Source organism: Arachis hypogaea, chromosome 19, assembly GCF_003086295.3.
Source record: "Arachis hypogaea cultivar Tifrunner chromosome 19, arahy.Tifrunner.gnm2.J5K5, whole genome shotgun sequence".
NCBI lineage: Eukaryota > Viridiplantae > Streptophyta > Magnoliopsida > Fabales > Fabaceae > Arachis > Arachis hypogaea.
In genome coordinates this window covers 157481387-157507842 of record NC_092054.1, presented here as the reverse complement: position 1 = coordinate 157507842, position 26456 = coordinate 157481387, and the positions used below count along the sequence as shown (strand labels likewise).

The window sequence follows — 26456 nt, the reverse complement described above, 5'->3', positions numbered from 1 at the left end:
AACCAACGATAATATAATAATAGAAATAAAATTAATAGGTTTAAAATAAATAAATAAATAACATTTTAAAAATAAAATATTTATTAAAAATAATAATAATAATACATGAATAATATAAAAATGTATAACAAATTGAACATGTTATAAGTATTATTGTAAATATAATAATAAAATAATAATATTATAGGCTTATAGCATATTTTGCGGTTTGTATTGGATTGTTTATGAAAAGTAAACTCAAAGTCCAATCTAATCCAGTGGTTTGCAAAAAATAGAATCCAATCAAATTCGAATGAGTGCGGTTTTAATCAGTTTTCGGTTTAGATTGGATTAGATGAACGGTTTAGTTTGTATCGGTTTAGATTTGAACACCCTTACTTTTATGATTAGACATGATATTTATTGATATTTATTTTATATGCGTATTTTTTTGTTTAGTTTTGTCTTAATAAAAGATAAAAAAAATTTGAACACGTTTAAACACACTTAAATACTATTACATATCCAGCCTTAATCTTAATTATTCTTGAAATGAATTTAAAATAATATATATTATTAATTATTAAAATAAAAATATTTTAAATATTTTATATAATAAAAAAGACGTTAAAAATAATTAAAAAAATTATTTTATATTTTAATATTAATAAAATATCAAAATATCATTATAATTTATCTTAAAAAAATTTATATTTTATATATATGTCGTGTTTCTATATTTTATAAAAATTCCGTATCCCGTATCATATCGTGTTCCGTGTATTTATTAATATTTATACATAATAGGTATAAAATATAGTATTCCGTTTTATCTCATTTATTAATTTGTCTTTTTTTTTTTTAGTTACCATTTTTAATATATTTTAGAATATCTGATTCAATTAATTTTTAGCAAAAGCTTTAAATGCATTAGCAATTTATTTTAATGAAATGACATAACAAGCATATTACATATATGGAAGGAAAAAAAGAGTCTCAACTCAACTATTCATATAGAAGGTACATTAAAATATAAAATATAAAATATAAATTAAAAATAACCTAATCAACACATATATACAAAAATATATGATAATTGAATTTTTGTGTACATATAATTTTTTGATAAAATAAATATCAATTACGCTATGTGTATACAAAAAATAAATCACTTTTATAAAATACATATTAAAATACAAAAATACATAATAAAAATAAATAAAATGACATATATATTTATACAAAATAATATAATAATTGATTTTATGAATATTATATATATATATATATGACATTTTTAAATAAATATTTGAGAAAATTATTACAATTATAATATTGATTGTTATGTGTAAATTAATTTTTTAATATTTTTATGTAAAATTAAGTTACGTCCACGTTTCAATATAAGCGCCTGTAGCTCAGTGGATAGAGCGTCTGTTTCCTAAGCAGAAAGTCGTAGGTTCGACCCCTACCTGGCGCGTTGTACTTTTTTATTTCAAAAATAAAAATCGACTTCATGTTTTTTGGGTGATACACTGATACGCTATCCAAATCCAATTGCTATAGCGATACTATGTGTCTTCTTTTAGAAACGAAAAGCTTTTTTTTTTCCCAAAACAGAAAATAAAAATATTTAAAAAGGCGGCTAACTTATGAGGCTGATACTGAATCTGGCGTTGCCTTGTTGGCAAATCTGACTCTCAGAATGGTTGGGTGCACGTTGGAGTTTTTCAGCCTCCAGTTGTCTCTTACAAGGTTAGCAACTATCTTTTCTTGTTACCCCAACAAAAACCTCCTTCAAGGTTTCTGTTTCTCACACTATTTGCTATTTTTATTTTTCTTTTTTAATTTCTGGTGGGTTGGATTCTTACTTAGAAGTGCTAAATTATTCAGTGAAACTAGATTCTAGTACCAAATTATTCTTCCTTGTCAGCGAAAGCAGCTCACTAGGTTTACTTATCTTACTATCACTGATAATAACAGTCTTCTTTTGTATAATTTGTAACTGCACTAGTCGATATCATATTTTATAAAAGAAAATGGTTAATCAAATGTTAACGAATATTTTTGTATGCCAACTGACTTGTCACTTATCACTATTCTCTATGGAGTAAATAATTAAGTGCATCACATATACCAAAGTCCATATCAAGCTATAATGTTAATACGAATCCAGATTAACCGAGACGACTTATTTCCTCACACTATGAATTGTTAATTGCATTAATTTTTATGGACAAAATTGTCAATTGCATTTGATTCTGGTGTGTGGGCGTGTGGCTCTTCCTTTATTTTATGTTGGGTTATTTTTTTTGGGTCTCCATCTTGGGAGGTTTGTTTTTCTCTTCCTTGTTGTCCTTTTTGCCTTTGTCCAATTGCTTATAAGCTTTTGGGTCAATGATTAGTTGTGTTTTTTTTGGTGATTGTCAATGATTAGTTGTTGAAGAAGCAAGTAAAGGAAGCAGATCTGTTGGGCCATAGCCCCATAATGCTTTACAAGGGTTAAACTGTTCCCACTACAAGTATAGTATCTGTCTTGTAATTTCCTTGTTGATGTGTTTGTTCCCTTTTCCAGGGCTTTAAGCCCCATCAAATCACCAAAAAATAAAAATAAAAAAATAACTAGAAAGTAAAAAAACTTAAAATTCTATTTACAACGAATTTGTCTTTAATATATCAGGTTAAGAGATATTATAAAGTATAGACAAAAAAAAATTTTAAAATAACTAAAAAAATGCATGACAATATCAATCAAAAAATGCTACTTGTACAATAAAATTTAGTCTTTACCCTTTAGTCAACTTTTAAAATTTAAATAATGTTATTTAATTAAATTTAATTAAAACACATTCCTAATTTGTAGCTAACATGTTAGTAATTAAAATTAATTTAAATTTCAAATACTAGAATTTTTCGAACTTCCTACTTACTTCATAAAGTGATTATTTTATTATTTTTTTATTTATTTGTAGGTTTTCCTCTTTCTCTTATACGTTCTTTACAAAAATCTCCATAAAAGAATATCACTCCTCTACAAGTAAATTTACTATTTCATATTTAATATTTTATTATTATTAGATGAATCGTGCTATTTTGTTCTTATTTCGAGTGACTTGCATGTTAACTCAAAACTCATTCATCATATTGTCGAATAAAATTTTAATAAGATTATATCAACATTTAAATTAAACAATAAATGAATTATCAGTCTATGCATTGATATTCTTTTCTTCTTCTTCCCTTTTTTTTTTTTCTTTCATTTTTTTTAATCCTTATCTCTAGAATGATTAGAGAATACCAACATAAAATAATTAGATCGAATTCAAGATAAATAAAGGAGCAATTGCAGGTATTCGGGAGAAAAAAAAAAGATAACAAATAAAAATTTAATTAAGGTTTATAGTTTTCAATAATTTTTTTATTATTTGTTGGATTCTATTTACTTATTTGAACATTAACGCTTTTAAAATTATTAAAATGTACGTGCGTAAAAATTAATTTTTTTTAATTGTAAGTTGTAACACATCTAAAATTATTAAGTTATGCAAAAAATATTTTTAAAACACATCCAAAATCATAAATCTAAAATTTAAATATTAAAAATAAAATTAATTTTTTATATCTTATTCAATAAAAACTCATCTAATATTTCTCTTTTTTTTTAATAGTTAGATTTTTTGTCACTTATTTGAATATTAAAGTTTTTAAAATTATTAAAATGTATGTTCCTAAAAATTTGTTTTTGTTTTCAATTGTAACACATCTAAAATTATTAAGTGATACACAAAATATTTCTGAAACACATCCAAAATCATAAATCAAAAAATTAAATTTAAACGTTAAATATAAAATTAATTTTTTTATATCTTATTTGATAAAAATTCATCTAATATTTTTTATTTTTTTATTATTTGTAGATTTTATCGTTATTTATTTAAACATTAACGCTTTTAAAATTATTAAAATGTATGTTTTTAAAAATTAGTTATTTTTTCAATTATTACACATCTAATTGACTTATATACAAAATATATTTGAAATACATCCAAAATCATAAATCTAAAATTTAATTTATTTAAACGTTCAAAATAAAACTAATTTTTTTTATATCTTATTCGATAAAAATGCATCTAATATTTTTTATTTTTTTATTAATATTTTTTAAATTATTTAAATGAATAATTAAACTAAATTTTTTAGATCTTATTATTCAATAAAAGTATATCTAACATATTTTTCCAAAACATGAATTTGCACATGATTAATAACAAGTTTAATTTAAGAGGCCAGGCATACAGTAAATTTATTTTGAACCAATAACAAATAAATAAAACTAACAAGAATAACAAACAATATTATTTTTATATTCTTATTAATTAATATGTATATTGTCTATTCAATTTCTATAAGTAAAAAATATTAAAAAAAATTCACTAATATTTCTTAGTTCTTATATAACAATTTAGCCAATTTATAAAAAAATAACCCAAAAAATATATATCAAGAGAGTTTTCAACCTCAGTGAAAAATAGTTACACATCTTATGACTTTGCACACTGTACCAAATCAAATCTTTCACAAATACTATATGATCAAAACTGTTTGATAATTGTGAGATTTTAACAATCAATGGAAATGCAAGTCCCTAAGATGGTTGAGCTGTCAGTTCTGCTGATAAAGGGATTGATCTTAACCCAAACAAGAGAGAAGACTAATGCCAACAACACTTATCAAAGTATAACAATGATTGGTGTTCTGTTCTGGCGACCTATGAGACCTTTAAGGAATGGATACAGGTAAAAAATAACCCAAAATACAAAGAAAACTTTGCCAAATAAAGGCCCCCAAGATTCATAACCTCCATTGAGTGCATCAGAGAAACCAGCAACATATCTTTAAATTAAAAAAAAAAAGGAATAGTAATTACTATCTTTTGGTGAAACTTGCTATGAACAAGTATATGAAAGAAACATATTTGATGATGAGGAATCACTATCTCATAATCATTCTTGGGATATATTTTGACTTCAAAAAAAGACCGTCTTTTATAGTCAAAAGTCAAAAATTGAGAATGTTTTAAGCCAAAATCCTCCACAATTTGTTTCCAACCTTGTTCCAACCAAACTTTATCTTCATTCTTTTGAATCCAATGTACTCTTTGTTCAACATTATTTTGTAGCTTTAACACTATAGAATTTGATACTCCTCTCCAATATTCTTTCACAAAAACTTTAGAAATTTTCTGTAACCAAAGCAAGTATGTAAATAATAACTAATTAATATTATCTATATATTATGAAAATAGAGAATAATATAAAATTAATTAAAAAATTAAGGAGGAAAAAAAAAAAAAAGAAAACTTACCAACTCATGCTGAAAGTTAAGAACAAGAATTTTAAAGAAATCTCTTTCATGTAAAGGCAATGTGAGTAGTTGAAAAAAAAGTAAAAGAAGTTAGATGGAGCTGAAGAATCAAGAAGAAGAAGAAGAAGTATAATGATGTATACCAAAAAAAAAAAATAAATATTATAAAAATTAATTAATTAATAAATCAAAAATTACATGAGATTGGATTCTGTTGTCTCTTCTGTGCACTTTCCATTTTAGGGTTATAAAATTCTACTAATAAAAAGTTGGTTATATATTTCATGCATGATATAAAGAAATAAATATTATAAAAATCAATTAATTAATAAACCAAAAATTACATGAGATTGAATTCTGTTGTACTATTTATCTTTTCTGTGCACTTTTCATTTTAGAGTTAATGGGTTATCTTGTTTCTTTGTTTCAATCATAATGGTAAAAACTGAACCAAATTAATTAGTTCCATGGAAAAATTGATGAACCGAACTATATTAAAATTAATCTGAAAAAGGAAGCACAACCAGTTGTTGAGAGCTGCTTCCTTCTTTCTTCTTAGGCTTCTTTGCTTTTGGCTTCCAGTTGGGGTTTGATGGAGCTCCCTTGCAGGTTTTGTAGTTGTGGCCCTTTTCACCACACTTACTGCAAGCCACCAAGAATGACTTCTTCAATTTTCTCCCTTGCATCAATGGCTCAACAGGATATTTCTGTCTGTTGTGAACTTTTGGCCGGCCAATAGGTCTCTTGATGATGGGGGTTCTAGTTGTGAGTAGTTAGTTTGGGGCCAGAATTCTGCACTGGGGACTAGTTTGATACAGTGTGAATAAGTCTTCTTGATTGATTCCATGCACAACCAGGGGTGCACATAATCTTCTGCCCTGTCACGCCTCTTCATTATAGCAGCAAGTGCATGTGTGCATGGCATCCCTAACCAAAAGATGTATTCAGTTTGATCATAGATTATAGAGTAGGTAAATTACAGGTGAACAAACAATTAACAATTCATAGTGAAGGCATTCTAATTACAGGTGAACAAACAATTAACAATTCATAGTGAAGGCTTTCTAATTACAGTGAACAAACAATTACCAGTAAGTTGCCATCGATTGCAGGAGCAGGTGTATTTAATGAGGTTCACATCAACCTTGCTTCCTTTGCGGCTCACCTCAAACCTTTTTCTTTCATTATCTCCAACCCACTCTGCCGTCCACTTTGTGCTAAGAGTAACTAATTTTTCCATCCGTTTTTGCTGCACTGGTGCTAGTTTACCAGGGTGATTTTCCAACACTCGCTTGTGGTTTACCATCCTCCTCACCAGGTAACACCTGATTTCTTCACACATAGTGAGGATTGGCTTGCAGCGATAGTTAACAATTTTGGCATTGAACACCTCACACATGTTAGTGAGGTTATCAACCTTTGGCCCATGCGAGAAATATACCTTGACCCATGTCTCTGGCTCAAACTTGGAGAGGTACTCCCAAGCCCCCTAATTCACTGTTTTCAGTCTTTTCATACAATCCTTGAATTCCGGGACTGTTGTGCATCTGGCACACTCCCAGACAACCTCCCTTATGTATAAATCCTTAAACCTATTTATGAAATTCTTCCATATGTGCATGACGCAGTTCCTATGCCTGGCCTATGGTATGACCTCCTTTAAGGCAGGGAGTAAACCCTGCATTGAATGGCAGCGACAAACATTTACAATTCAGTAAATATATGAAAGGTACAATAATCAACCATTAATGCATCATACCTTCTGTTGGTCCGAAATGAAGTTCCAGGCGTGGTTTGTTTCGTCTCCTATGTCTGCCTGAAGGTTAGTCAGGAACCACTTACAGGCATCATTTGTCTCAACCCTGACAACCCCATATGCAACAACATAGAATTGGTTGTTTGCGTCTTGAAAAACTGCTGATAGAAGCCACCCCATGTAGTATGTCTTCAAAAAGCAACCATCTAGGTGCAGCAAAGGCCTGTACCCTTCTTTGAAGCCTCGCTTACAGGCATCTAAGCATATGTATATCTTGTCAAAAACAAGGGGATTATAGAATTGTCATAAGTTCCAACCTTGCAGTAGATCCTGGATTACTACTCAAAATCTGCTCACAATAGTCCCTTGTCCTCTTGTATTGTTCCTTCTCGTTTCCCATTATCTTATCCCCGGCCTCAACTACTGCTCTATACACCATCTTGGGATGGGGAGCTAACGAAAATTCCTCCCTTAGGAATTCAGTTGCCTCCCTAGTGGTCATATGTGGTTGGGTAGCCATCCGCTTCACTATCTTCCTGCTTATCCAATGCTGGTCAGCTGCATTGCTCCCTAAATTTCTTGCACAACTATGATCTGGCTGGTACGTCTTAAATTGGTAACATTGTAGGATTTTGTTGTAAGACAGGTGAACCAAGAAATTGCACTCTTCATCCTTGCAGCCCACTCTCACTCTCTCCCTATCATTCTTGATCCACTTAACCTCCCTCCCCTCAGCAATGAATGAGTCCTTCACCACATCTTTAAACCGCTCAACAGTTACAAACCTCATCCCTAACTCAAATCTACCCTGACCATGAGCATAGTCATCAGCAAACTTTGGAAACTTGTGACCTTCACCTTCATCCTCTGACCCCGTAGGTGTGTGCAATTTCTCCGACTCATACTCAAACATGATTTTCTCAGGCTCTATCGGGACTTCACTTACATACCATCTACCTACATTATCAGGAACCATTTCAGGCCTACTGCCACCACCTCCTCCATCATTCGGCTCAGCAGCTGAGTCCATGCCACCATCACCAGCTGCCCCTGTGTTATCCTGACCACTCCTTTCTCCACTTGCATTCTCCCTCGCACCATACTGCACCTTCTTCTTACCCTTCTTATGATTATCCTTCCGTCCTTGTCTCTTTGTGATTTTCTTTTTGGGGGTTATCACCTTCTTCCTGGGCTCTCTTTTTCTCTTCCCACCAGCAGCCCCGCTATTGCTATCAGAATCACTTTCATCACTCTCAAACCCAGCTGGTGGAGGTTTATACAATACATCTTCGGTGCTCTCGTACCCATCATCCGATGAAGAGGATGTCTTCAATTCCTCTAGAATTTCATCCACATTCACTTCATCATCACCATGCTTACCAGCATCATCTACTACCTCCGGAGCATCAACGGGGTGGTCAAAGTAAATGTGAAACTCAAGAGAATGTTGGTCCTTCAGTAAGTTTTCTCGCATTGTATTGATCCCTGCGTCCCCGATTAACTCGTTCAGACCAGACTCAAGATTGCCACTTATTCAATCATACCAGTATACTGCCTTGTATGACTGGTATCCTAAACCCTTAAATAAGGTTACAAGGTCCCGAAGTTCACAAAATCTAGGTCCATTTCCGGGAACCTCTCCTCCTTCCCATTTTGATATACAAGGACACCATCACTACCTCTCACGAAGTTGCCTCCATGGTGAAAAATTGGCACTATAAAAATATCCACCATCTGAAATTCACTAAGAAACAACTTTGTGCCAGTACTGGGATACATTGAAAATTTATTTCAGAACCCCCCTTGCCCTAACACAATACTTTCTACTACTACTTCTACACACCATACTCTAAAAACTATTTTTAGCCCTCATTACACCACTGTTACATAGTGTCAACATGCACACATGATGACTTCACCCTTAGTACAAACATGAACTACAGAAACTTCAGGGGTAAGGAAGGCGATCTTACCTTGACAGAAAGACGGCAGTGCTGACCTCGACGGTAACCTTCTTTCCTACCACCGACAGCAACTCCACTGCACGCCGATTGCTCTTCCACGTAGTGCAGTTTTTGGAGGGAGAAACAGAGGAAACTTTGATCGTTTTGGTGTTATGGGTGTTGCGTATGTGAGTTAAGGTCAGTTTCGAAAGGTTGGGGTGAAACGGCAACGTTTTTTACTCTGGGGACAAATTTGTCCTCTTTTGAAAAGCCCATCTGACGTGGCAGCCCGTTACGGCCAGCTCAGTGCCACGGGAGCCACGTCACCGTTTTCCGTCAAGGCAAACGGAGACACTCTAACAGAGGGGTAAAAATGTCCAGTTTTTTAACGGAGTCAGGGACATTTAAGTATTTCCTAATCCTCGGGGACGAAAATGTCCGCGGTAAAAAAAGTCAGGGACGAATTTGTCCTTTACTCTAAAAATAACTAGAAAGTAAAGAAATTTAAAATTCGATTTACAACGAATTTGTCTTTAATATATCAGGTTAAGAGATACTATAGAGTATAGACAAAAAAGATTAAAAATAACTAAAAAAAATGCATGACAATATCAATCGAAAAATGCTACATGTACAATAAAATTCAGCCTTTAGTCCGTCTTTAAAATTTAAATAATGTTATTTAATTAAAACACATTCCTAATTTGTAGTTAACATGTTAGTAATTAAAATTAATTTAAATTTTAAATACTAGAATTTTTCTAACTTCTTACCTACTTCATAAAGTGATTGTTTTATCATTTTCTTATTTTATTTGTAGGTTTCCCTCTTTCTTTCGTACGTTCTTTTCTTCTTCTTTCTCACGTTCTTTACAAAAATCTTCGTAAAAGAATTATCAGTCGATGCATATTCTTTTCTTCTTCTTTCCTTTTTTTATTTCTTTTATTTTTTTTAATCTTTATCTCTAGAATGATTAGAGAATACCACCAACATAAAATAATTAGACCGAATTCAAGATAAATAAAGGAGCAATGGCAAGTATTCAGGAGAAAAAAAAAGATAATAAATAAAAATTTAATAAAAATGTATAGTTTTCAACAATTTTTTTATTATTAGTTGGATTCTTTCATTACTTATTTGAACATTAACGCTTTTAAAATTATTAAAATATATGTGCGTAAAAATTAATTTTTTTAATTGTAAGTTGTAACACATTTAAAATTATTAAGTTATGCAAAAAATATTTTTGAAACACATCCAAAATAAAAAATCTAAAATTTAAATTTAAATTTAAACATTAAAAATAAAATTAATTTTTTATATCGTATTCGATAAAAACTCATCTAATATTTCTCTTTTTTTAATAGTTAGATTTTTCGTTACTTATTTGAATATTAATGTTTTTAAAATCATTAAAATGTATGTTCCTAAAAATTCGTTTTTGTTTTCAATTGTAACACATCTAAAATTATTAAGTGATACACAAAATATTTCTGAAACACATCCAAAATCATAAATCAGAAAATTAAATTTAAACGTTAAATATAAAATTATTTTTTTATATTTTATTCGATAAAAACTCATCTATTATTTTTATTTTTTTATTATTTGTTAGATTTTATTGTTATTTATTTCAACATTAACGCTTTTAAAATTATTAAAATGTATGTTTTTAAAAATTAGTTATTTTTCAATTATTACACATCTAAAATTATTGACTTATATACAAAATATGTTTGAAACACATCCAAAATCATAAATCTAAAATTTAATTTATTTAAATGTTAAAAATAAAACTAATTTTTTTAAATATTTTATTCGATAAAAATGTATCTAATATTTCTTATTTTTAATTAATATTTTTTAAATTATTTAAATAAATAATTAAACTAAATTTTTTAGATCTTATTATTCAATAAAAGTATATCTAACGTATTAGTTTAAAATATGATCTTATTTAGGAAGTTTCAGATTTAAAATTTATTTTTAAAATTTTAAAATTAAAATCTTTAATTTTATTGTATTTAATTTTTGAATGTGTATTTAAATGATAATATATTAATAATTAAAAATAATAAAATTGAAATAGAAATTTTAAATTTTAAATGTTAATTTTATTTAATTTATATTTTGAATGTGTATTTAATTTTAAAAAGACACTAAATCTATCTAGATGTATGTATTTATTTTAATTTTTTTTAATTATTATAATAAAAAGCCGAATAAAATATCACTTTTGAAAAAAAAAAAAAAACAGCGTCTTTTTCAATCACATTTTTCTTTGGCAGTTGACTCCTGCCGCAACTTTGGCAACATTCTCACTCTTGTTTGTTTGTTGTTTGATGTTGTTTGGTGTATAACTGTATATAAATCAGAATGGGGGATTTCTGATTCTATGACGAAGAACAAGAATTCTGGGTGAAGAAAGCAAAGAGGAAAAAGGCAAATTATAATGTACTCCAAATTCAAACTAGAAATATCTGCTTCTGTTCTTCTTTGCTTCTAATTTTTATATAGTTTTCAGTTTTGTACTTACCTCAATTTAACCATCTTAATTCTTAAAACATTGCTTTATCAATCATCACTGATCACTCAAATCCTACCCAATCAATCACTAAAAAGGAAGAATGGGAGGCCTTTCTTTCTAATTTTTTAAGAGATTGGGCTCAGGTGGGCCTGGGTTGTTGGGAACTTAACTGATGTTGGATTTAAATCATTTAATCCTCCGTGTCCAAGACCAAAAAAGACATTTCTCCCTATCCAAAAAAAAATCACTTAATCCTCTTGAATCTTGACACTTGACAGTGCCTCATCACTTTTTATTTTAATAATATTTTTTAAAGAAGAATGTTAGGGGTCAGTAATTTTGGTGTTTTGTAATCATTAATTGGCCATCAATAGTATTTTTAATGGTGTGATATTATATCTAATGGTAGAAAATCACTCATTTTTATTTTGATGATTAAATGCTGACCAGAAAACACAAAAATTGCTACCCCTAGACTTATGTTTTTTTAAAAGTCCTGTTACGGTGGGTAACCGGAGATTAATGGGCCGGATGGCGTTGGTTGGCCCAAACGTGTGAAGGAGGTGGCTTTCGAGTGGATCTGTTACTCGGTGTTCCTCCGTCCGACTTGTACGTGTGAAAGAATGGGGGGTGGTACCTGCAAAGACACTCCGATGCCTAAGTTAGCAAGAGTGAGAGCAGGTTAGAGAGTATTGGAACCTAGAGATACCTGAGAAGTGTCAGTGTATTTATAGTGGTGAACCAATAACCACCGTTGGAGTAGAGCCACTTTTTTAGGATGTTAACCGTCCCTTTATCTTAGGGAAGTTAAGATATGGCTTGTGGAAGTGGTTAGAGGGTTTCTAGGGGCAGTTACTCATTCGAATGAGTGTTATCTGCCAGCTAACCCTTGTATCCGACTTCTTTGGAACAGGTCGTGTTCAGTACCGACTTCTGGGATGAAGGCTGGTACTGGATGGAGGGCCAACCCTTTGGGTTGGGCGTCTTTGCTTGGATCCTGGGCCCTATTTATTGGGCCAGGCTATGAACAGTGCCCCTACTCGAGCCCAATTCCTTTTTAAGAGTTGGGTTCGAGTATTCAACTCGGGGTCTTGGCCGATTTGCGAGAGGACCGACGTGATGATTTAAGAACCGACGTGATTTTTCTTGACCTTTCGGTTCTGACGGTTACGTCTAATCAAGCGTCGTGTCCGTTGGGTATGCGTAGGGATTTAATGGCCTTGGTAACGGTGCACCTTTATTAAGGATTGCCCCAGTTTTACCATTATGCCCCTAACGTCTTTATAAATACTTTCCCTCTCTTTCGTTGTTTCGTTTCTGCAATCTTTCAAATTTCCCTTGCATTTGTTCGTGCTGCATTCTTGCGTTTCGAAGGCTTTTACTTCCTTCAGTCTTGATTTCAGGCTTAAAGGTTAGCTTTTTCCCCTTCTGTAACATGCTTTCTATTTGCGTGCCTTTATCTTGTAGGTAGATTTGGTTTGTAGGCTTTAGTTCCGTACCCCTTCCCTTAGAGACCGTGTGTTGATTTTCCTTTTCTTTTGTAGGTTTCTTGTCACCCTTTTTTAAGAAAAGAAAATGGCTTCCGTAGATGCTCTCTCCCATTGGGTTGATGTTACGGTCCTAGGGGAGGAGCCCTCAGTTGATACTGAATTTATCACCCACCTTCATACTCACTATAGATTTTGTACTTCTGAAGAAGATGAGCCGAAGTACGAGTTGGTAGTCCCGGGTCCAGAAGACCGGGTTTGTTTCGGGAGGGCCGACGAGACGACCCCTCATTTCTTTTTTATGTATGAGAGTATGGTCACTCGTTTGGGCGTTTTTCTCCCCTTTTCAGAGTTTGAAATGTCTGTGTTGCGTCATTGCCGGGTTGCCCCCACCCAGCTTCACCCCAACTCTTGGGGTTTTTTGAAAATTTACCAATTTATCAGCCAGGCCTTAGAGTTCCCGACTTCTCTGAGGATTTTCTTCTATCTCTTCCACATGACCAAGCCCTTCAGTGGGTTAAATAATAAGCAACAGTGGGTGTCCTTCCGGGCCATTCAAGGTCGGAGGCTTTTTACCCTTTTTGACGAATCCTTTCACGATTTCAAAAACTATTTTTTCAAAGTTCAAGCAGTAGAGGGTCACCACCCCTTTTTCCTGGATGATGATTCTTCTCCCCGATTTCCTTTATATTGGCTGGAGGCCTCTCCCTGCGAGAAATATGGTCTGGACGACCTGGATGAGGTGGAGGCGGCCATTGTGGGGTTCCTCCGAGAAGTGTGGGGGAGGGCCCCATACTTGGATACTAAAAAATTTCTCCAGGGGTCGCCGGCCTTTGTCCAGTCACAACTAGGTAGCTTTTTGCGTTTTTCACTTATTTCCGACTTGCAATTTCTTTTACCGACTTGTCTGATTTTTAGCTAACAATTTGTTTTTGCAGAGATGGCAAAGAAAAATGCTCAAGAGTCTTTCCAGAGGGTTCAGGAAGCCAAGGCGAAGTCTCGCGCCAGATCTGGAGGTGCTAGGGTGGTTGTCTCTCCTTCTCCTCCTCCTCGGAATGTTGGGACTCCCTCCCAACCTATTGTGATTTCTTCCTCTGCTTCCTCTCTGCCACCCCCTTCCGTCCGACCTACTCCCGAACCAGAGCTGAAGAAGCGCAAGACCTTAGAGTCTGGCGCTTCTGGTGAGGCGGACGCTCTTGCGTTCATCCGAAAGAACATCTATCCTCATGCTCGTATGAGTATGGATGATGTTTCTGTTCGGCACTACCTCACCACTGTGGTTGAGGAGAGTCTCAAGACGGCGGGGGTTTGTGGCAAACTCTTGGATATATTTGAGAAGACTCCTATCAGCTCTTTAGGGACGACCTCGAGGGTCGAGGAGCTGGAGGGTAGGCTTCGCATATATCAGGAGCATGAGAGGGAGTTGGAGGGGAAAGTCGCCAAGCTGAAGGAGGAGAGGGACAGCCTCCGGGAGAAGGAGCAGAAGTTGCAAGCCCAATGCAACATGGAGGTAGATTTGAGGAAAGCAGCGCAAGCCAGCTATAACAGTTTATTTGTTGATCTTGTGTCTGTAAAGAATGACTTGCTGAATGCTCGGAAGGCCTATACCGAGTTGGAGGACTCTATTGCGGATGGTGTTGATGAGGCCTGGAGGGTTTTCAAGGAGCAGGTCGGAGTTATTGCTCCTGACTTGGACCTTTCTCCTTTGGACCCTGATAAGGTTGTCATTGATGGTGCCATCGTGGATCCTCCTGTCCCCGTGGTGGAGTCTGAGTCTGATTTGAAGACTCGGGGGCAGAGGATCATAGAGTCCCCTCCTCGCTCTAAGGACGCTCCGAGTTCTTCTGCTGCTCCTCCGACTTTCTCCCCAACCCCTAGTTCTGGTGGTGGTGATCCTCCTACTCCTCTTGCAAAGAAGTGATTTGGCTACTGGGGGTCCGGCCTGTGGACCCCCCCCCTTTTTAAACTCTTTCTATTTATTTGTTGGTGTTTGAACAATTTTTGGCCTTTTAAGGCCGTAAACAAAACAATTTATGATGCCCTTTTAAGGGTTTAATTTAGCGTTTTAAATAAATGCCCTTTTTGGATAAGGGTTTTGGGTTACCTTATGCGCGCATGCTTTTCTGTTCGTGGTTCTTTTGACTCTTTGATCTTTTCTGGAAAAACCTTTTCTTTGGGGCTTGCCTGCTTTTCTGAATCTCCTTGATCCTCAAGGCAGCCTTACAATTTTTTCTTAGTTTTTCCTATCTCTTTTTGTTATTCCTAGTACTCAATTTTGTTTTATTGATTTTTTCATGACTTAGGCTACTTTTGCGATTCATTTTAATTTTACTCGGTTTCGCATTCCGACTTATGAGTCGGACTGCTCCTGAGTTTATCATGATCGACTTCTATAGCCTCTTTACGCCGACTTGTACCTCGTCGTTTTATCCTGACGACCATCTAGGTCGGTTCATGGGATTTTCACGTTTTGTCGAGCTTAAATCGGCGCGTTTCGTAGAAAGAGAATGAAAAGGGAATTTAAAAGAGATATTTAAAATGAAAGAGATCTTTATTAATTGAGGAGGTACCTTATTGCTACTAAGGGCTTTTGATTATTTGTTTTCCCTTAGCCCCTACTATGATGCCTCGTTAAAAACCCTTTTCAGAAAAAACCCTTTGATTTTGGGAAAAAATCATGAAATCGGGAAAAGAGTACATCAGGGAGTAGGGTTCGCTTTTAGCTGTAGTACCTTTTCATATTACAAGCATGCCATGATCTGGGTAACTCGTTGTCGTCGAAGTCGGTTACTCTATAATAGCCCTTTCCTAGGACCTCGTTGATCTTGTATGGTCCTTTCCAATTAGCAGCGAGCTTTCCTTCTCCTGATTTGTTGACTCCGATATCATTTCTGATCAGGACCAAGTCATCTGGGGTGAAACTCCTTCGAATGACTTTTTTGTTGTATCTCGCAGTCATCCTTTGCTTCAATGCTGCTTCTCTTATCTGGGCTTCTTCTCGGATTTCGGGGAGCAAGTCGAGCTCCTCTTTGTGCCCCTGTATATTCCTGATCTCATCGTGGAAAATCACTCTTGGGCTTTGCTCATTGACCTCTATTGGGATCATGGCTTCTACGCCATAAACTAGTCGGAAGGGTGTTTCTCCAGTGGCGGATTGGGGGGTTGTTCTGTAAGCCCATAGTACTTGCTGGAGTTCTTCAGCCCAGGCTCCTTTCGCATCTTGTAATCTTTTCTTCAGCCCTGCCAGTATGACTTTGTTGGCTGCTTCGGCTTGCCCATTGGCTTGCGGGTGTTCCACTGAGGTGAACTGGTGTTTGATGTTCATGCTGGCTACTAGGCTTCTAAAGGTGGAGTCGGTGAACTGGGTTCCGTTATCTGTGGTAATGGAATAAGGTATCCCATACCTTGTGATTATATTTTTGTAGAGGAACCTCCGACTTCTTTGTGCAGTGATGGTGGCCAGTGGTTCTGCTTCTATCCACTTTGTGAAATAATCTATTCCCACTATTAGGTATTTAACTTGTCCTGGCGCCTGGGGAAAAGGGCCTAACAAATCCATTCCCCATTTTGCAAAGGGCCATGGGGAGGTGACGCTGATGAGCTCCTCTGGGGGGGCCACGTGGAAATTTGCATGCATTTGACACGGTTGACATTTTTTCACAAAGTCTGTGGCATCTTTCTGCAAGGTTGGCCAGTAGAATCCAGCTCGGATCACCTTTCTGGCTAACGACCTTGCTCCGAGATGGTTCCCGCAGATTCCACTGTGTACCTCCTCTAATACCTCAGTGGCTCTTGAGGTCGGCACACACTTTAACAATGGTGTCGATATCCCTCTTCTATAGAGAATATTTTTCACCAAGGTGTAGTGTTGCGCTTCCCTTCGGATTTTCTTTGCCTCCTTTTCCTCCTTGGGGAGGATGTCAAATTTCAGGTATTCGACCAAGGGGTTCATCCATCCGAGGTTTAATCCGACCACTTCAAAGACTTCTTGTTTGTCTTCCATTTTTACCACTGAAGGTTCCTGGAAAGTTTCTTGGATCAGGCTTCTGTTATTTCCCCCTGGCTTGGTACTTGCTAACTTGGATAGGGCGTCTGCTCTGCTATTTAGGTCCCGAGTTATGTGCGTGACCTTGGTTTCTGCAAAATGCCCGAAGTGCTCCAGAGTTTTTTCCAAGTATTTCTTCATATTTGGGTCTTTTGCCTGATATTCTCCACTTATTTGGGAGGTCACAACTTGAGAGTCACTGTATACCATTACCTTGGTAGCACCGACTTCTTCTGCCAGCTTTAATCCTGCGATCAAGGCTTCATATTCTGCCTGATTATTTGAAGCTGGGAACTCAAACTTGAGGGAGACCTCTATCTAGGTTCCCCTTTCATCTACCAATATTATGCCTGCGCCGCTTCCTGTTTTATTGGAGGATCCATCCACGTAGAGTTCCCAGGTAGTTGGTTTATCCTCTTGATCCCCTGCATATTCCGCAATGAAGTCGGCGAGGCATTGGGCTTTAATCGCCGTCCGAGTTTCGTACTTCAAGTCGAACTCGGAGAGCTCTATTGCCCATTGAACCATTCTTCCTGCAACATCCGTCTTTTGGAGGATTTGCTTCATGGGTTAGTTCGTGCGGACTCTTATTGTGTGAGTTTGGAAGTAAGGCCGTAGCCTTCGAGAGGCTATTACTAAGGAGTAGGCAAACTTTTCTAATTTGTGATACCTTAGCTCAGGGCCCTGTAGAACTTTACTGATGAAATAGATTGGGTGTTGACCGACCTCGTCTTCTCTTATCAAGGCTGCTGAGACAGCCTTGTCTGCCACGGATAGGTATAGGACGAGGTCTTTTCCGGCTATAGGTCGGGTCAAAATAGGAGGTTGGCTCAAAAACTTTTTGAACTCCTGGAACGCCTCCTCGCATTCGGGAGTCCACTCAAACTGGTGCCCCTTTCTCAATAGGGAGAACAGTGGAAGGGATCTTAGTGCTGATCCTGCCAAAAATCTGGAGAGAGCTGCTAGTCGGCCATTCAGCTGTTGGACCTCTCTCAAACAAGTCGGGCTTTTCATCTCTAGGATAGCTCTACACTTGTCGGGATTGGCTTCGATCCCTCTTTGTGTTAGCATGAATCCTAGAAATTTTCCTGCCTCCACTGCGAAGGCGCACTTTGCAAGATTTAGTCTCATCCCGTGCAACCTTATGGTGTCAAAGACTTGTGAGAGGTCAGACAAGAGGTCGACTTCCTTCTTGATCTTTACCAACATATCGTCGACGTATGCTTCCATTAAGTTCCCTAAGTGAGGGGAAAACACCTTATTCATCAGCCTCTGATATGTGGCCCCTGCATTTTTCAATCCAAATGGCATGACCACGTAGCAAAAGTTGGCTCTGGGCGTGATGAATGATGTTTTTTCCTGGTCTGGTTCATACATCGGGATTTGGTTATATCCTGAGTAGGCGTCCATGAACGACAAGTATTGATACCCCGAGCTAGAGTCTACTAGGGCATCAATGCTTGGAAGTGGATAAGGGTCATTGGGACATGCCTTATTTAAGTCGGTATAGTCGACGCACATTCTCCATTTACCATTTTGTTTTTTGACTAGCACTACGTTGGCTAGCCATGTTGGATATTTGACTTCTCTGATGAAACCGGCTTCTAGGAGCGCTTGTACTTGCTCCTCTACTATTAGAGCTCGCTCTGGGCCGAGCTTGCGTCTTCGTTGTTGTACAGGCAGAGATCCCGAGTAGACCGAAAGCTTGTGGGACATGAGCTCGGGGTCTATCCCAGGCATGTCGGAGGCCTTCCAGGCGAAGAGATCGGAATTATCTCTTAGAAGCTTGGTCAACCCTTGTCTTAGGGTTTCCCTTAGGTTGGCTCCTATGTGAGTATTTTTTCCTTCCTCTTCGCCGACCTGAATCTCCTCGGTTTTTCCCCCGGGCTGGGGTCGCAGCTCTTCTTTAATCCTTGCTCCACCGAGCTCTATTGTGTGAACTTCTTTGCCTTTTCCTCTCAGATTTAGGCTTTCATTGTAGCATTTTCTTGCTAGCTTCTGATCTCCCCTCACCGTTGCTATCCCTGCTGAGGTCGGGAATTTCATGCAAAGGTGGGGTGTCGATACCACCGCTCCGAGTCGATTAAGGGTAGCTCTGCCGATTAAAGCATTATAGGCCGACCCCACGTCGATGACTATAAAGTCTATACTCAGAGTCTTTGTCTTCTCCCCCTTTCCAAAGGTGGTGTGGAGGGGCAAAAATCCTAGTGGCTTTATTGGCGTGTCGCCTAACCCGTACAAGGTGTCGGGGTAGGCTCTTAACTCTTTCTCGTCTAATCCTAGTTTGTCGAAAGCGGGCTTGAAGAGGATGTCCGCCGAGCTTCCTTGGTCTACTAGTGTTCTGTGTAGATGGGCATTTGCCAGGATCATGGTGATTACTACTGGGTCGTCGTGCCCAGGGATTATTCCTCGCCCATCTTCCTTTGTGAATGAAATGGTTGGGAGGTCGGAGGACCCCTCTTCAACCTGGTAAACTCTCTTGAGATGTCTTTTACGAGAGGATTTCGTGAGTCCCCCTCCCGCAAACCCTCCTGAGATCATATGGATATGTCTCTCCGGAGTTTGTGGTGGTGGGTCTCTTTTGTCCATATCATCTCGCTTTCTTTTTCCATGACTGTCCGACCTTTCTATGAGATATTTGTCAAGCCGACCTTCTCTGGCCAGTTTTTCTATCACATTTTTAAGGTCGTAACAGTCGTTTGTGGAGTGCCCATATATTTTATGGTACTCACAGTAATCACCGCGGCTCCCTCCTCTTTTATTTTTAATGGGCCTGGGAGGGGCAGCCTTTCAGTATTGCAAATTTCTCTGTATACATCCACTACAGGAACTTTCAGTGGAGTATAAGAGTGATATTTTCTTGGCCTATCGAGGCCAGGTTCTTCCTTCTTCTTCACTTCCCTCTCCCTCTCTTTCGTTGAGGGAGGGTGCCCGGGTCGCAAACTCGGGTCTCTTAGCCTAGTGGTTTCTTCCATATTGATGTACTTTTCGGCTCTTTCCTGTACATCATTTAAGGAGGCGGGGTGTCTTTTTGATATGGACTGTGAGAAGGGACCTTCTCTAAGACCATTGACTAGCCCCATGATGACTGCTTCGGTGGGCAGGTCTTGAATCTCCAAACATGCTTTGTTGAACCTTTCCATATAGGCCCGTAAGGACTCCCCGACCTCCTGTTTTATTCCCAGGAGACTTGGTGCATGCTTTACTTTGTCCTTCTGGATGGAGAACCTCATCAAGAACTTTCTTGAGAGGTCTTCAAAACTGGTAATTGACCTCAGAGGGAGGCTGTCGAACCACTTCATCGCTGCTTTTGACAAGGTTGTCGGAAAAGCTTTGCATCGCGTAGCGTCAGAAGCGTCGGTCAGATACATCCGACTTTTAAAGTTGCTCAGATGATGCTTTGGATCGGTGGTTCCATCGTAGAGGTCCATATCGGGGCTTCTAAAGTTTCTCGGAACTTTTGCTCTCATTATGTCCTCGCTAAACGGATCTTTCTCTCCTAAGGGAGAATCTTCTCTATCGCCGTGGGAATTCCGACCTTTGAGGGAGGATTCTAACTTTAAGAGTTTTCTTTCTAACTCTTTTCGTCGCTCCATCTCCTCTTTTAGGTTCTTTTCAGCTTCCTTTTGTCGTTCCCGCTCCTGTTCTAGCTGCTCGAGGCGGCTATGGATTAATCCCATAAGCTCACTAGTGTGGGAAGGTCCTTCTTTTTCTGATTCGCGCCCCTCCGAGGAGTTCACCTTCGGATTTTTGATTCCGGAGGTGCCTTCCCTATGTTGATCATTGGCTTCCTGGTGGAGGGTCTGATCTGCCTCATTGTTTCCAGTGTTCAAATTCTCTTGTTCGGAATCTGTCTCCACATGACCCTCTTCAGGGGATCTATCCGCTATCACTGGTTGATCTCTCGGGTCCCCGGCAACGGCGCCAATGTTACGGTGGGTAACCGGAGATTAATGGGCCGGATGGCGTTGGTTGGCCCAAACGTGTGAAGAAGGTGGCTTTCGAGTGGATCTGTTACTCGGTGTTCCTCCGTCCGACTTGTACGTGTGAAAGAATGGGGGGTGGTACCTGCAAAGACACTCCGATGCCTAAGTTAGCAAGAGTGAGAGCAGGTTAGAGAGTATTGGAACCTAGAGATACCTGAGAAGTGTCAGTGTATTTATAGTGGTGAACCAATAACCACCGTTGGAGTAGAGCCACTTTTTTAGGGTGTTAACCGTCCCTTTATCTTAGGGAAGTTAAGATATGACTTGTGGAAGTGGTTAGAGGGCTTCTAGGGGCAATTACTCATTCGAATGAGTGTTATCTGCCAGCTAACCCTCGTATCCGACTTCTTTGGAACAGGTCGTGTTCAGTACCGACTTCTGGGATGAAGGCTGGTACTGGATGGAGGGCCAACCCTTTGGGTTGGGCGTCTTTGCTTGGATCCTGGGCCCTATTTATTGGGTCAGGGTATGAACAAGTCCCAATTTACTTTTGGTTAGATTAGTTATTAAAATGTTTGGGATATACAGTATAGGAAAGTAAAATTATTCACAAATAAGAATTCCTTTTTTTGTTTTTTGGTGACTAAAGTAGTGTTAACAAGCTACAAAGCAAAAACACTAACTTGATCCTACAAGTATTTTTGGCAGACATCCATGATCCATCTCGCTCGGTTATTTTACAGCACTAAGGAATAAGGATTAGGGTTCAGGCACCTTCCCTTACCAAATTTAAAATACAGAAATATAGAAATAGAAACTAAAAGTGGACCAAAAAGATGTGGCGTCGTTAACCTTACAGTTACAGGGGAAACTATACTCTGCTTGGTACCAACGTCGCACCAAAATTGAAGAATCCTTCTCATTTCAAACTGTGAGTCAACTTTTCCGTCTCTTTTTTCGTCCTTTAGTTATATCGCTTTTGGTTTTTTGGATTATCCACTTTTAATAAAATAAAAATTGAATCTTTTTCTGCATTAAATTTAATTTTAGGTTTGTTTAACCCCTTCCCGAAGGAGTCGGCACTCAGAAGTACCTTTTTCTCCGTTCCAATCAAGTCGCACCTTCTTCTCCACTCTCACTCTCTTCTTCTTCTTCTTCTTCGTCTCACTATTCACCGATGGCAACAGCACAACAAGAATCAGGATCAGGATCAGGATCAGAAACAGCCATTGGAGTTAACGGCGTTGAAGACTCCTACTTCTCAGCTCTCTTTGATGATGAAGGTAACCTCATCCCCATCTCCGATGACAAGTACGCTGATGAATTGCAGTTACAAGAGACCATCATGTCCTCCTTGATCGCTTCTCAAAGCACCATCGAAGGCTCATCATCATCAAAAACCGTTCGTTGCCTTCCATCTTCATCAACACCTTCGTCATCACGACCAGTCTTTGTTGTCCCCAAAACCGAGTACATAGAGCTTCTGGATGACGACGAAATGCTTATCGTATGTGAGATTTGTGCAGAAACCAAAGGGACTGATCAGATGTTCAGGAACAAGAAATGTGATCACTCCTTCTGCTCTGACTGTGTCACCAAGCATGTGGCCACAAAGATCCAAGAGAGCTTAACGCTTGTTCCTTGCCCCGGATTGAACTGCAAGGGCATGTTGGAGCTTGATTCCTGCAGGCCCATGCTCCCAAAAGAGGTTCTTGATAGGTGGGACGATGCACTCTGTGAGGCTCTGTTTCTTGCGGTTCCGAAATTCTATTGCCCCTTTAGGGACTGTTCTGCAATGCTGCTTAACGAGAATGAGGGCGGTGAAGGGATTATCAGGGAAGCTGAGTGCCCATTTTGCCACAGGCTCTTCTGTGCCAGGTGTTGTGTTCCATGGCACCCTGGGGTTGAGTGTAACGTGTTGCAGTCACTGAATGAGGATGAGAGAGGGAGGGAGGATCTTCTTCTTAGGGACCTTGCTGCTCAAAAGAAATGGAATAGGTGTCCCAGATGCAAGTTCTATGTGGAGAAGACTGAAGGGTGCTTGCATATTACATGCAGGTTTGTTTTCTTCTTGGTTAACTTATCATTATTAGGAGCTTCATTTTGCTTTGTTTAAGTGTTGGTTGTTTGTTTTCTTGCTTGCAGGTGCCGATTCCAGTTTTGCTATGCTTGTGGTGAACCTTGGAGTAGCACTCATGGTGGATGCCAAAGGAATTAGATGATTTAAGAATATCTTTCATGAAAATTGATGGGTTCATGTGGATATATGTGAAAAGGATGATTCTCTGGTGACTACCGTTGTAGTGGCTACAGATGGTTACGTTTTGATTAGAGTGTTGACTGAGGATTAGCATTTCTTTTGCGGTAAATACATTTTTTACCATGTTCACTCTATAGTTAAATATTTGTCTAGTGTGTGGTGTTTAAATCCAACTTTTATGTTTGTCCATATTTGCTTTGGTGCCTCTACTCATTCAATACTGAGATTACAATGGTTTATGAAGTATTTATAATTTTTTTATTTTTTATTAGGTTAAAAAAAGAAAATCCTAAGCTTATAAACACAAAATCTAATCTTGTAAATAAATAAATAAAATTAAAATATATCAAATTAAATTGAACATTCTAAAAATATAAACTAATAATTTCTAAAATATATTTAAACTCTTCGTATCACAAACATTTAAAGTACATATCATCAAGAAGCAATAGTTCAAATAACATAGTCTTCCCATACTCAATTAAGAGGTTGCGAGTTCGAGTCTTCATATCTTCGGTTAAAAAAAAAAGTTGGTATCCGATTTGATGAGTTCTAACAAATTTGTCTATTTTTTCTGTTTCAATTTGTGGTTGTAATTCAATTTTGCTAAATAATTATTTAGTTAAAATTTTTGTTGTTAAAAATTATCACTAAGTTGAATATATTACCAATTATCACTATATTTGTTGCTGTCTTGAAATAATCATTTAGTTAATTTTTTTTGTTGCTGAAAATTGTTATATATAATTATTTTTTTTTACTAAAAGAATTGATACTTTAATTGTTATTAATATTTATAAAGATATATATTTTAATTTTATTTTTATTTAATTATGATTGAATGAATTAAGCGAACCATATCAATAATTTATCAATTAAATCAATAATCTAATAATTTGATTGTATGATCGGATTAATTATCAATTCGATTCTGAAAATTATGGTGAATGCAGATCCCACGCCTTTTGGAAAAAATTAACAACTTCTATTAATAAAATACCGCATATGACATTTGATGTACTTGAATAGTTGAATAATGTGTATTGTTTCTTATATCCAAATTATTATTGGAGTTAAAGAAGTTAGTAACAAGTAAAATGAATATAGTATTAATTATTAGAGCAACGAATGTTGTCATTAGTATTACTTGAACAGGCTCTTGGCTCGATCATTATTCCATTGGTCTAATAATTAATATTATGTTACTATATGTATTTTTTGTATATATTGCATGGAGTCAATTTTTGGATTTTGTAGAAAAATTTTAGCCATTCATTTCAATGAAGTAACAACACTAAAAGAAGAAATAAAAAAAAATCAATTTAACACTATAGGTTAAATAAAAACATTCTTATTATTATTACTTTTATTTATTGTTGGCTTCTCAATCGTCTTATAAATCTATATGTATATATTTAAGTGCACCTAGTTACAACCATGTTTTATATATATACAGAATACTGAATAGTATTAGTATTTAATATTTGCAATCATCAAAGAAATTATTTTAGAAAAATAGATCATGGAAATGCCGCTGAAGATTTGGGTTGTGATAATAAGTTTTATAAGTATAGTTCCATTGTTTTTAATGGCACAAAATCTTCCAAAAGACTATGTTAAAGCTCACAATGATGCACGTGCAGAAGTTGGGGTTAAGCCACTGAAGTGGGACTTGCAGCTTACATTGCATGCTCGCAAATTCGTGAAGAAACACATTTCGGACTGCAAGAAAGGATTTCATGATGCGACTTTTGTTGGTAATAAATATGGCCAAAATTCAGCATATCATCCAGGATCTGTGTCAGGTGTAGAAGCTGTGGCTGAGTGGCTAAAACACAAAACAAATTATGACTATAAATCTAACTCTTGCATTGATGGTACCCTTAATTGTATTGTTTACGGTCACATTATATGGCCTGCAACTACTTATTTAGGTTGTGCTAGAATCAAATGTCACAATTATGGAGGCACCCTTATTACTTGTTTTTATGACAGTACAATCCGTTTTTCACATTAGCACCTTTGGTAATCCATTAATTACCATAGTAAACTCACTAAATCTTTTCCTATGCTTTAATATAAGTTTGCACATTTTACTATGATTGTTTGCCTTGTAATTTTCTTTATGATTATCTTGGTTTAACTGTGATCCAATGGGTTTATGATTATCTTAGTTTATCTGTTTAGTTTTTTTGAAAGTTTCATTTTTTTTTGTTATTTTTTATCTATAAACGCAAATGTGATTATTGTAAGACTCTGGATTTGGGTGTTCACTCATAATAATGATAGCAAGCAAATTATGATGAAGGACAAGCGCACGAAGCATCAAAGGCTACCTTCTCCACTATAGCGATGACAGAGACGGAAGGACTGAGACTGAGAAACAGAGACTAAGAGACAGAGATTGAAATAAATTTCAGTATTCTGTTTGGTGCAAAGTGGGAGACAGAAATTGAAATAAAAATGAAACTCTAATTTAATTGAAATTAATTAATTGAAATGAAGATATTTTAGGTATAAAATGTTATTGAAGTTTCAGTTTTCATCTCTAAAAATTTTAGTCTCCTATGTCCCTACTTTTTGGAGGTACTCTGAAATTTTAGGGATAGAAACAGAAACTTTAGTACCAATCTCTAAACCAATAAACATGATACTGAGTCTCAGTTTCTCAGTCTCTGTCTCAATACCTCAAAACAAACGCTACCAGTGTCTCCTAGCTCAAGCTGGTGGTGATGGAGGCTTTTTTGAAAGTGAGATATAGGGAAAAAAATGTTCTCGGTGTCCATGAGGTAGAAGCTAACAAATAGGGACAATATGAGAATTTTGGCTAATTTTTTAAAATATCAATAAAAATTTAAGGTTTGAAAAATTTTATCACATGAAACTAATCTTATTATATTTCAGCACGATTTTTTTTTCTTTTTTTGGGGAGGGTAAGATGTGTTGTCTAGTTATTTACTTTCTCCTTAGAAGGATAATTCATTTTTAGACTAATCATTTAGGGGATAAGGATAATCAGTAGTATTTGCTATTTACCAATGTTTTTGCTTTGCCTTTGGAGTTTGGACAAAATAACGAAGCCATACACTCCTTGTTGCTGCTGAAAAATTCTGATTATTTGAAAAAGCATAGTATAAGGACATCGTTTTCTCTTAAATTGCCACGAAAT

General features: G+C 36.5%; 3 protein-coding genes and 1 non-coding gene across 14 annotated transcripts; 3 read left to right on the top strand and 1 right to left on the bottom strand.

Annotated features, from left to right (window-relative positions):
• Nucleotides 1-1386: 1386 nt before the first annotated feature.
• TRNAR-CCU (transfer RNA arginine (anticodon CCU)) lies at nucleotides 1387-1459 on the top strand. The gene has a single exon. It is a non-coding gene; the product is annotated as a tRNA-Arg (tRNA).
• On the top strand, nucleotides 1412-25386 carry LOC112777677 (E3 ubiquitin-protein ligase RSL1-like). Of its 11 annotated transcripts, none has more exons than XM_072226556.1 (6): nucleotides 1520-1734; nucleotides 2417-2501; nucleotides 11418-11496; nucleotides 21893-21958; nucleotides 22078-23085; nucleotides 23173-23478. In XM_072226556.1, exons 5-6 carry the CDS (start codon nucleotides 22205-22207, stop codon nucleotides 23243-23245), a joined length of 954 nt encoding a protein of 317 aa, XP_072082657.1. In that variant the 5' UTR covers nucleotides 1520-1734; nucleotides 2417-2501; nucleotides 11418-11496; nucleotides 21893-21958; nucleotides 22078-22204; the 3' UTR covers nucleotides 23246-23478. The 11 variants fall into 11 exon arrangements, 10 of the variants coding, with proteins under 10 accessions (XP_072082654.1, XP_072082657.1, XP_072082653.1 ...); XM_072226552.1 differs by having other exon boundaries at nucleotides 21736-21958; XM_072226553.1 differs by lacking the exon at nucleotides 11418-11496 and having other exon boundaries at nucleotides 1412-1734; nucleotides 21736-21958.
• Nucleotides 6029-7279, bottom strand: LOC140182444 (uncharacterized). Its single transcript, XM_072228652.1, has 3 exons — nucleotides 7103-7279; nucleotides 6433-6832; nucleotides 6029-6270 (listed from the first exon to the last, which is right to left on the bottom strand). The coding sequence occupies exons 1-3, from the start codon at nucleotides 7277-7279 to the stop codon at nucleotides 6029-6031; spliced, it is 819 nt and encodes a 272-aa protein (XP_072084753.1).
• Nucleotides 24810-25304, top strand: LOC112779181 (pathogenesis-related protein 1-like). The gene has a single exon (XM_025823425.1). The coding sequence runs from the start codon at nucleotides 24810-24812 to the stop codon at nucleotides 25302-25304; it is 495 nt and encodes a 164-aa protein (XP_025679210.1).
• Nucleotides 25387-26456: the final 1070 nt, after the last annotated feature.